This window comes from Anneissia japonica, unplaced genomic scaffold (genome assembly GCF_011630105.1).
Source record: "Anneissia japonica isolate Jap-2015-1 unplaced genomic scaffold, ASM1163010v1 scaffold287754_len4335492_cov202, whole genome shotgun sequence".
Taxonomy (NCBI): Eukaryota; Metazoa; Echinodermata; class Crinoidea; order Comatulida; family Comatulidae; genus Anneissia; species Anneissia japonica.
Window position 1 is genome coordinate 3,480,692 of NW_022705543.1, and position 12,974 is coordinate 3,493,665.

At 35.4% G+C, this 12,974-nt stretch overlaps 1 protein-coding gene across 2 annotated transcripts in view; it reads right to left on the reverse strand.

Annotated features, from left to right (window-relative positions):
• Window positions 1-2,315: 2,315 nt before the first annotated feature.
• The window catches only part of LOC117105783 (beta-2 adrenergic receptor-like), a 24,803-nt gene continuing 14,144 nt past the window's right edge, over window positions 2,316-12,974 (reverse strand). Inside the window, exons 2-3 of one of the 2 annotated variants that reach the window (XM_033247064.1) lie at window positions 5,453-5,593; window positions 2,316-4,572 (exon numbers count right to left, since the gene is read on the reverse strand). In XM_033247064.1, the coding sequence (XP_033102955.1) occupies window positions 2,743-4,023 (1,281 nt within the window). In that variant the 5' untranslated portion in view covers window positions 4,024-4,572; window positions 5,453-5,593 and the 3' untranslated portion in view covers window positions 2,316-2,742. The remainder of the gene's footprint in view (window positions 4,573-5,452; window positions 5,594-12,974) is intronic. The other variant, XM_033247065.1, reaches the window with a different exon arrangement.

Here is a 12,974-nt window from a genome sequence, read left to right on the forward strand (position 1 = left end):
AGATATCACAACCAAATGTAACTGTAAATTATAAATAATTATACATATTGACATTTTTATTATAAAATTACTTTTATGTATATATTAAATAATGCTATTTGATGATTATGATAAAAAAGAATAATAAAAGTTTTAATTACAGTTAAGTTGATGACTCATCATATGATATTTCATTTTGTTTGAATATAAAAGTATTAGATTATATGAGCGAGAAAACTTTACCTACAGTACAGTCTTAAGTAAAGAACAACAATGTTTTATGCACTACCAAATCAAGGTTGTTTAAGTGTTTAAGGTTAATTCAATATAACTAGCGTGTTACAATAACAAGGACGTGTGGGCGTGGGACCTCGGCTATGTGAAGTATTATCAGGGAGCTGGTATTAACTATAAGCCTAATCCGGTAGTCTTAGCTTCTTTTTTTTTTTCATTTAATAGGTTTATTAATAATTTAAAAAACAATTTCAATTTCAACAGTCAATGAAAAATACAATTTACAAAAGAGCCAATAGAAGCCAATTTTGATAGTTTTAACGACCTGAAACTAGGAAACGATGCTGTTGGTGGTGGTTGTGATGGTTGTGAAAATACAGTAGATCTATTTGCATTTGTTTTGGTTTTTTTTCTTCTCTTTTGTTGTTAAGCGCCTCGATGTTGTGTCAACGTGAGGCGCTATATAAATCCAGAATAAATAAAAATTTATTATTATTATTATTATTATTATTATTATTATTATTATCATTATTATTATTATTATTATTATTATTATTATTATCTTTATTATTATTATTATTATTATTATTATTACAGTTATTATTACAGTTAGTAATAGCAGCAGCAACAACAACAGTTACTAACCTTAGTTAGTTACTAACCATAAACAGGAACCTTAAGCAGGGCACTCACTGTGATCGTACGACTGCCGGCAGACGAATCCATCTCGGCTCTCTCTGAGCGCTAGACGACGCGACGTCGTGTCGTCTGTTGATTGTCGGTGGCAATCTGAAGGGATCGTCACTAAAAAAAAGATCCGTTGCGCGCGCGTTGTGTGCGTTTCGTCCTCCATAGAATCGCGTCGGCCGATGACCGTCGGACGCAGTGAGTCCCCGGCTTTAAAAATGATTCAGATACCAGCATTGCAATCCATGCCCTCCAGTCTTCAACTAGCGTTGATTTGCAATGCTAACATAATTAAATCAAAGTACGTCTCGATTGCGTAGGATTGGAGTAGTAATTACAACAATAATAGGTAACGAGGACTTAGTGTTGCTCTATGAAAGGTGCAAGACAGTCCTCTTTCAATTGCTAAACCCTGCGGCAAACAATATCTGAAGAAACCGTGAAAAGGAAGGACAGTTTGTACGAGAATTCAGAATCATGATTTTAAGGTAAAACAAACATTATTTATTCGTGCCCTCTAAATGTAAACGAATACGTCCTTACTGTTGTACTGTAAATAGAAGGGCATAACATTAGTTGCCAGCCGTCCCACCAAGCTGTCCCTCGTTTATAGGAACGAATGATTTATTTTTTATTTTTTAATAATTCTTTAATAGTTTTTATGATTTTGTGACCGTTGCATTCATATCTAAAATTGTATTCCTTTATGAAATATTTAAAATGGTTTGTGCCAAGAGAAGCAATTAATTATTCAGGCGCACGTACGTAGTATTTATTTATATACAATACAGTAATAACATTGTCAATATCCTACCATGTACAACAAATAAAGAATATGGGACTTAACATAATAACAAACATTGCACGGTGGAGTGCGGTAAATGCCATGTAGAATCCTCCATCCATTTCTCTCTGTCGTCTGTTCTAATTTAAAATCCGACGCGCCAAATCCCGCCTGTGACGAATGCGTGTGGCTCACAATCCCGTGCTTCTCCAATAAGCTTGTAACGTCACAAGTACTCGTACACATTTTAAATTGTCAAAAAGCACATACAATATGTAAATGGATAATTAAATTCACCCATGACGAACTTAAAAATGTTTAATTTCAAGGACAATGGAAAACGCAGGTACCTTAATAAACTTCCGATTCACAGTCAACAACACTGTGAATTGCCTACAGCACAATTAATGACAACAAAATAAAAGAATGAGACTTGGTTAATAAACATTGCACGGTCGCATAAGGTAATTGCATCTATCCGCCTATGTCTATCTATCTGCCTATATCTATTTTATATATATATATATATATATATATATATATATCTGCCAGTATATATACATATATATAGGAATATATATATATGTATATATATATATATATATCTGCCAGTATATATACATATTAGAACGGTAATGACGGTAAAACATTTAAATATCCGATAGAAGCAAGGTATTCGTATGCTCATCAAGCAACACATTTAATTCTCTAATTAAAGGCTTACGTTCATTAGATTCCTGTATTTTGCTTTTAATACGTTACACAAATTAACTACCACAAAGTGCTCTTAAATTTTGTCGAGAAGATTCGTAAAAAGTCGGAATGTTCAAGTTATATAAATATTCCTACAGCTTTATGGCGAACGTGTGTTTTCTAAATCTCCAAACTCAAAATACGAAGCTTCGGAGTGGAGTTCTTTAGCCGTGTCAGATGTTATACAGCCATTTAAATCAGACATTGAAAAACGGGCATTTTCATCACAAATTTACATCAAATTGTTATGCGATTACCATAATCATTGTCTTGTTTATTCAATATCAAATATAAATGAAAGGTCGTTATTTATTCAGCTGTATATTTTCAGGATTGAGATCCAGTGCGTGATTTTCGAAACCTTTCTCGGAATATCGGCGGTGAACTATCAGCGCCCCTTCCTTCATGTCGTGTGGAAATAAGCCTACGTTGTTTTTATTATTAATACTCGCCATATCATTATTGTTTGCCATACTATCGTGGTTGCCTGTGGTGGGTTCTCTGCCGTTACACTTCGTTTCCATCGTAGTTTTATTTGCGTCTTGTGCGTTTTTCCTGCTAATCGAAATTGCCATTTTCGTTGGAATATTCTCGTGCCGTGTTGCCTCAATATCGGATATGTCCATTTCAACATTTCTAATGTGCAGGCCGCGGCACGGATAGCAGCCTAAAATGTACTTATATGCTCTTCTAAATTCTGAGTTCTGCGCGTAAATTAGAGGGTTCAGGGTGCTGTTTACATATCCAAGCCAAACAAATACGTCAAAAAGTTTTGGACTTATACATCGATTGCAAAATGGATCGATAATATTAGCAATGAAGAAGGGCAGCCAACAGGCAATAAAAACACCCATTATAATACCTAACGTTTTTGCAGCTTTTCTCTCGCGTGCCATATTTGTTCTGTTTCCTTCGTTTGATGGTTTATCGTAGGCTGCTATCTGACGTGCCTGTTTCCTGGCTACCGCAAAAATGCGCGCGTAGATAAACACCATAACGACCATTGGTAGATAAAAAGAGACCAAAGAACTGATCACTGCGAATCTACCGCTCAGAATTAAGACGCAGAAATATTGGTCATTGTAAAGACCCGCAGCTTTGGCTTCAGGATCCTCATGGAAATCTAATATCACTGGAAGAACCGATATAAGGAATGATACTAGCCACACCAGAGCTATAAGGATGGTAGCGGACGATCGAGTTATTTTCTGGGTGTACGTGAAGGGCGATGTGATGGCCAAGTATCGATCGACCGCTATCACACACAGGCTCAAAATACTGGAAGTACATGCCAAAATGTCAAAGCTCTGATATACACTGCAGAATGCCAGGCCGAAGTGCCACGTCCCACTTGTAATAAAATTAGCGTTAAACGGCATAACGAATACTGACACCATTAAGTCCGCAACGGCCAGCGACACAATGAACATGTTTGCGACGCGATGAAGACGCTCAACCACTAAAACACTAACGATAACTAATATGTTACCACCGATTGAGATAAGTACCAATACGTACAAGACAACACCTATGATGACCTTTTCTGCACTTGAATACATCGTATCTTCTGTAGTGTTCAACTCCATGATATGTGTGCAGGTACCTCAAAACGAGTTTAGGCCGTTGCGCACCACCTATTGCGTCAACCTTTACGCGTGTATTCTACAACTCCCCGTCAGTTACGACCCGTATTTCGATCGCAACTCATGAATGTCCCCCGATTTTTCGAATTTATATACTGTCCCAACTGTTGTTCATCCGGAGTTTTATACGAAATTCTAATGAATATCTTAGTAAGTCGTTAATTATGTGTTAAACCCGACACTGGAGTGATTTTCATCCCTTTAACTGCAGATGCACCGGCGTTGAAACGGAAATAATATGGATTAGTGATATTTCAAACATCTGCCATGGCCTCAAAAAACAATATTAATTATTTGGATCTTGCTGAAGATTTGTCAGGACAATACACAAAACTATAACGTACACAATATAATAATCCATCTTCTTCAGTATTGTAATCTATTTTCGTAAAAGCGTGAATTCAATTTACTTATAGATGAAGTATCCAAGATCGATGCAAATCTGTGCGAAAATGTGCATGTCAACCGCGTTGATTCATGAAACAATATAAGCTGTTGAGAAAAAGAACAAACAAGATTAAAAGCGTCAAGTTGGTCTAATTTTTGCTTGTATGCATAGGCTATAGAAAACATGAATAGACGGATTACGAAGATGCGACCAATCAGGGTCGCTTACGTAATTTAGGTCTACCAGAAAACCTCTGACGGCCGGGTTGCCCAAACTACTAGCGAATAAGCTGCTTGTTCGTGCTGTCCTCGTGTATATTTATTGACTGACGAAGTTTGTAAAAATTCTGTAACAAGACTTGTAACAATGGAAGTAAAAAAAATGTTGTGAAAACTAACTGTGAAAGAACTGAGGACGGGATAATTTAGCACGCCACATTATAAAATCAAAGAGAAACGAATTAGAACTCAGAAAGCAGTGACGTCATTTTCTGCATTGGTCCGACATTTTTACTATCAGTATTTCTAATTTTAGTAATTAACCTTAATGATTTTTATATATTTCCAGCCAAGTGTAGACATAACAGTTATAAACTCCTGCCTCTTACTGATGAATTTCATCTTTGAATTTTGAATCTTCCATACGAATAGTATCACGGTTTAATACCTCATACCTTCTAGTCATTTTAATATCGTTTTCGTCTCTAGAGGAGGATTCTGAAATTACACTTCATGTTCATGTCATTAATAAGAAATTACTCCTGGTGCATATTTTCGAAATTTTCAAAATCCATTGAAAAAAAATCGGCTGTCTTTACTCCGTACTAATGAATACCTCACCTTCTCATATTAATATTTAGAAGAGCCACTGTGCGGCCATTCAACCCCTCGAACCTACATCGAACCATTTCTCGAGTGGCACTTTGCGCTACCCCCAGCAAAACAACCCGTATCCCATCTACCACCTGAAATTTTTTTTACTTACCATAACTATACCTCAATGACGTATGGTATCAACTTAGACTGAGCACTAAACATCCGACTAACAATTCACGTGGGTCGCATTGAGTCTAAGTATTTTCATGTTGATTGTTTCGCATTACACACAAGCAGTAAGGGGTTCATACTACAATAAATTGAAACAATATGTAATAGTTTCGAAAGTAATCTTCCTTTTGTTATGACTGTTTCCTCAATTAGTCTTAGTTCTTTCAATTGTCCCGGAACTGAATTGTGTAGTGTGCTGTATTGTTGTTTCCCAAGTGTATCGTTCAAGTATATTATATGTGTGCGTTTGTTATTAAATAGAGTTAATTTTTTTTATTCATTATTAGGCACACGGCCCAAGAATTTCCAATAGCAGACTCAATCGCTATCCAACTCAGGGGGAATCCCTTTCATAAGACGAACATAGGCAAGTCGATTGGCCGAGCGGTAAGGCTGGGGCGCCGCTGCTACAGCCTTAACATCGGCACTGGTTCCAGCCGCTCCTCGCCCATGGTTCGGTTGGTAAAACCAAGTCTTCTCGGATAAGGACTTAAAATGGAGGTCCAGTGTATACATCTGGCTCGTGTGCACTTTAAAGAACCCAGTGCAACTTTCAGAAGAGTTAGGGGGATACCACGATGTTATGGTTCATTTCAGCCCCTGTCGTTGTGGAATGATGTGAACATGTATCTACGATGAAGCGCCTCTTTACGGCTGCTAGAGGTGTCACGGACCACGCCCATACGCAATTCAGCATAATGACGCTGCAAGTTATGGGTTCTACCTTTACCTTTACCTTTAACATAGACATATTTTCTCAAACTAAGTCTCATTAAGAGACTGGGGGCTCAGGTGGAGTAATTTTATTGTGAGAAACGAAAATCCTGAACATTGAAAAGAATTGGATCCAGGAGCTTGAGATTGGAAGGCAAACATCTTAACCACCAATTAATTCAAACTTACTGGCAGGATATGCCTAGAAAGAGACATAGACAGGAAGACAAAAAGGTTATGATTATTTAATGACAGAAAAAAGCTATATTTTATTATTATTATTACTGTAGACATAAATTATGGGGTTTATAAGTTGAGCATAGGCCTAAGACAGTATTAAACAAACGCAAAAAAAAACAAAAACAAAAACAAAAAACAAAACAAAAACAAAACAAAACAAAACTACGAAACAAATACTGTACCGAAGGGTGTTTTTTATCATTTAATTTCATATATTTTTCTCAAAACATTAACGTTTTTTTAATGTTATATTTTTATTATTATTATTATTATTATTATTATTATTATTATTATTATTATTATTATTATTATTATTATTATTATTATTATTATTATTATTAACTTGATTTAGGCCGAATGCCAAGGATTGCCAGCAGTGAACTTAGTCACTATTCAAAGTGGTATATCCTTTCACAAGGCAAACCAAAACAGAAGATGCTCTACATAAACTAAGTCTCAGTGGAGTTGTTTTTTTGCACTTGAGAAAAAATCCTGTTACTGTGACAAGAATTGAACTCACAACCACACAAGAACCGAAACAGCAAAGAACGATCATTGAGACAGGAACACTTCAAAATTGAACAAAATCACTGTCGAGTGGGGGCCCTTGCCCTCTCTTAATTAGGCTGGCTTCGGCCTGTGGTGGGGGCGCGAAAAATGAGAATGTGGAATTTAATCACAGAATTCGAAACTAAATGCCTATTCCAATTAAAACCTAATGGTAATTTTTAGTACTTTATCCCAGGCTTAGTGGAACTAATTTGCTGCTATGAGGGTGGGTGGGGGAGGGTGGTTGAGCGTACACCCATGGTATTAAGGTAAATGGACAGCAGCTAAAGGCCAAGTGACAATAGCTAATGAAAAAACGCACAGTATTATTTGCAAAGTACTGGGTCTTGCTATAATTATTAGTACCAAGTATAATACCCGATAGTTAATGAGTACGATGATTTGGCCAGCAACACAATTGAATGATTAATGAAAAACGATTAGCAGCCAACTAATGGTCATCGTAAATAAATTTGTCTCGTTACCGGTACGTATTGTATAGTCAATTTCGGCCTCTCTGGAACAGAACTTGACTGTTGAAGTTACTTCAAATATAAAGCATGATTTCGGTTTTCTTCACGGACGATAAAAAAGGACATAAAAATCAAAAAAGCGATACAACTGACGTCACTAGTAGCAGGATGTACATTCGTCACATTGTTTTGAAAGAGTTTGTGTCGTTTTACGTCAACTTTGATTGAGAACCATTTCTCTAATCAATTCAAGTCACACTTCAAAAATATAGTTAGGAGATCCACAACCTTACGAAAACGATAACGAATACGAATACGTCATTATCATTGTCGTTATTCGTGCCACATTCTTGACAATATGTTGTATGAGCGGAATATGATCCTTGATTCATGCAAAAGGCATGAATCGCCTACGTTGTGACAGATACGCTACTGCAGGGAAAGGGTTGTCTACAAATTTTATGACGTAACCGTATTCGTTTTCGTAAGCCCTATTAAACATATCTGACGACAATAACAATTAATATTACAAAATATATAACAAAAATAAGCGAACGATTACAACGATAATCAACATAGACACCAGTGATTGGAACCTCTGAACAAAATACTGTATATAAATTAAATAAACACAGAAAAGCACAACTAAGAACATGCTTATTTATAGATTTGCTTTGCAAAATATGCTGTACTTCTCATTGTTCTAGTATCTTTTTTTATGAAGATTATGTATAGGCCTATATTACAATAAGAAGTATGTTTTCAGTCTCAAGGTTCAAGAATTCTTCATAATAATTTGTTTCGGTTAGGTTATGTAGGCAAATATAGATAGAATGTCACGCCGGGAATTCACTGCGTCGTACCACGGTCGTACAACTTCCCTTCCCTCCTTGTGGGCGTTTGACGAATCGACGGCGTTATGTGATTGTCGGTGACAAACTGAACGGATTGTCATTAAAAATGTTTCGTTGCGCGCGCGTCGCGGCGTTGCGTTTTCCATAGAATCACGTCGACTGAAGATCGTCGGGCGCAGAGAGTACCCGGCTTAAGAGGGTGAAGTTTTTATAAAAAAAATCTTATCGCAGGATTCACCACAGCTTGAATCTGACACAAATGAAGAACACGCATGCGTACTAAGTTAATTATCAAATCGATTAATATTGATATATGAACCTACTTCCTGCTGCTATAATACTATATCGTTGCGCATTAGTTATAACTAGAATGAAATGTTGGCGAATTAATCAATTAAGACGTTAAGTGATGAGTAATTGGTTTGCGGTGGTTCACGGGCGCCGGTCGATACGGAGATATATCATTTGTATTTTTAACGATACAAAAACTTTTTTATGTATTGTTACAGTAATATGTTTGCATACTTACTGCGGTCGTGCAGAACACGCGATCACAAACATGCTTTTTAGATATTGTATTTCACTCGATTAAAGAATTCCATGCAATCATGTATTAAATAAAATGTGTTTTGTACATACAGTAATTACTTCTATTTGAATTTATTTGGTCTCAAATAATCAGGATTGCCGGCTAATTGGCATCGTGTCAATATCTTGCGAGCAACTAAATATAGATTTTAGAAAACTGCACTCAAATGAAATCGAATCCAATGTCACAAAAAGAAATTGTAAAGAATGTATTAGCCAAGATTACTTTAATCAGAAGAACTTTAATTCAGGTGATATGGGTCACGTCAGAAATGATTAGAAATCACAAACCGGCAAGATTTTTTGAATTATTATTGCTTTATAATTATTATAAATGCTTACTAATTAAGTCTATGTCGATACTTCGTTTACAATTTGTTGTAATTATGTTGAAACAATTGTTAAAAAACATTTTTTTTTCCTAGTAGAGAATTGGGGTGGCGAATTGGTGTTTCTTTAAATGGTCGACAATGTCCATAACCATTAAATTGATAAGATGGAAACATTTGACTGAAATATCATCATACATAATAAAGTATTTGAGTGTATTTTCGTCTATTGCAGCTGTCACATGTCTCAATCTTTAGGCGTAGAATTTATAAAATGTCTCTTGTATATAAAAAATGGCCTATATATCATTAATGTAATTCGATGTTGGCCCACGTATGCCTCGGTTATAAAACGTGGTTGACAAACACCTTTAACGCTTAAAATGTATTATACATTACTTGCAGCATTACCGCAAGTTTAAAGTTTATGTCTATCATATCATTATATATATATAATGATATATATATATATATATATATATATATATATATACATATATGTGTGTGTGTGTGTTATAATATGTTATAATATATAGATATTGGTGTTTCGGAAGCACCTGCTACCTTCATGATTTCATATTATAGGCTGGATGAAGGTAGAAAGTGCTAACGAACACTTCGTATTAATAAGCAAACTTAAAATACTTCGATGTCTATCAAATAATTAAATGGTTGAATGAAAATTGATGTAATTCGACGTTGGCCCACGTATGGCCCGGTTCTTAAATGGTTGACAAACATAAAACTACTATTGTCTAGTTTAGATATTGATGTTTTGGTAGCCTGCACATGATTTTATATCATACGCTGGATGAACGTAGCAGGTGAATTTCGTATTAGTAAGCTAACTGAAAGTACTTAGATGTCTATCAAATATATAATATATATATATTAGATAGCCGTTAACAATTAAATTATACAAGTCATCAAAGATATATATATATATATAGTAAATATATACCTATATATAATTATATGTATATATAATATACATATATATCAAATAGATAATAAATAAGATATATATATATATATATATATATATATATATATAACGTGGTATAATACATCAACGTGGTACGCTCTTATCTCAAGCATAACTTTAATTATATTAAAGCTTACTAAAGCTGAGGAGTCCACCTGCATATTATATTATAATCCCGGTAGATGCAATGGTCATATCTTGTTTTCATGTTTGGTTGGTTTGTTTACTTTTCCAATTTAATTTTCTTGTTTGAGTGTGCGATATTAAACCGAAACGACACACCAGGGAATTGTGTAATAAGACAGGTATAAACGGCGCACCGGAGAATGGTACAATCAGTCGTGAAGCTTATTATGATCCACATTTGTAAAATGTACATTTGATGTTCGTCATGCCTTATTGTAGCTATCATATTCGTAATGTAGTGGCCATTCACGATAGGACGTTATCGTCACACAAGGCAAAATGTCCGGTGAAACGCACTGTTTCGGTACGGTAGCCGACGCGAATCTATGAGACCGCAACGTGACGAAGAGTCACGCGGCGGATTGGTCATGTCAGCCTGCCGTCGACGCCAATGCAACGGGCAAGCGCTCAGACATAGCGCGGAAGAATTTGTCAGCCGACGGCCGACGACCGTCGGCAGATGGAATGCCAAAGACTTTAAACCACCGAATGACACTGTGACACTGTTCAAAAAGTTGAATAAAAAAATATGGCGTCAAAAAGAATCACATTAATTAATCTGATCTGATAAAATGCTCAGTTTGAAATGTTCAACTACATGTATTTTATATGTTGAGAATGTTACTTTACCTGGCACACTTACGTGGATACTAAGTATTAATCTATTTGTTTGACGCTAGCCGAACACATTAGACCAAAAACCATGGGATTACAAATCAAAAGAAATGAAATTGTGTAGGCCTATAAATATCTCTTTCGTCCAATATCATGTAATGATATGAATATTAATATAAATGATTACAAAAACAATAAATATATTTCATCCACTATCATGATATTAATATTAATATAAATGATTACAAAACAGTAAAACATATTTATAATGATAAAATATAAGACATAAGACATAAGATTCCTTTATTCGTCATGAATTAAAAATAAAAATCTGATGAAAATATAACAAATATTATAGGTATTATGGTGGTTAAGCAATGAACATAAAATGAATGAACTCAAATATTACTGGATTTGTTAAATTACTGCAATAATCAAATTGAGATGACAGTTATTCAATGATAATAATATATATTATTATAAAATGTTATTATTACTGTAGTATTATTTTGTTTAAAAACCTAAATAGTTAATCAATTTGTATTCGTATCGCATCATAGCCGTCGGAAGCATTTAGCAAGTGTTCCGCCCATTATAGTCAGGGTGGGGGCTCTGGAGGACTTAACAAATTGGTTGTAAAAATTAGTGGGGTCTGAGAGCATCCACTTCCAGTGGCGGATTCAGCCGGCCTGGCCACCCCCTCCCCCCGCCCCACCTCCCAATTGTTCAAAATGTTTTAAAAATGGAGATATACAGAAAATTATATTAACATATTCAGTCTGAGAGGGCAATTTCTGGTCATCTAGAGGTGCTATAATCACAACTTTTCTTACTGAAGACCAGCCATGGTCGGGTTGAGGTGGTATAGATCCTCCATCTATCAAAGTACTTCCCCGGGCCCCCTCTATTTGAATTTCTGGATCCGCCACTGACTCCAGCCCCACCATGGATGTTGGACAACTTTTTTGCATCTCTGAATGCCCGGCAATAAATGCTGTCAACTTGTAGGGCCGCTAGCCCCTTCCCTCAAGGGACAGCCATGGAAATATGGTAATTCTGGATGCCTGGAAATCGAAGCTGGCAAACGTGTATAGCCACCACCCCTCTCCATCCTGACTGTTGGCAGACAAATATTTAAAGTTAGTGAGGACTAGAGTAATACTGTATTCAAAATATGGCACACGGCTACTTTATTGTCATAAAAACATGTAGTACAATATACTGTAAATCGTACTTTTACTAAATTTATCTATATTAAAATATATGCTCTCATCGTACACTATCCTGGTATCTCATTTTCTAAGTCTCGTGGCATGAATATATCCCCATAGCTGATATGAGGGTGTGTGGGTAATGGTCATGAGGGACCTTCCCGCAGGAAGATTTTTAAAGAGTATGACCAGGGCATCATATACTTACCGGATATGACATCATTAGTATGACATCATATAGTTACCGGATGTGACATCATTAGTATGACATCATATACTTACCGGTATGACTCAAGAAAAATAGATAAAGATAAGAGATAATAAAGGCCTGCCCTGTACATAATGCTAAAAAGTGGACACAGAAAAGCACCCAGGTTAAAAATGCTATATCTGGACACAAAATGTGGTAACATTGACCAAATTACAATTTGTAGGAATATTTTAAATCATGGGAATAAGATAAATGTAGGCCTACTGCGAAATATATTGTTCAAAATTAAATTAAGTTGCTTATTTCTTCATGAATAAATAAAGTGCCACACCAATATATATAGACCTATATATAATAAACTGAATAACAATTACTATAATGTAAATATTATTTACACAACGTGCAGGTTATTGGGAAATATTAACAATATGATTTTTATCGTATCAATGTCTATATTTATTTCGCTAGGAACATACGTGCTGCTTATTTACCATCTTATTAATGC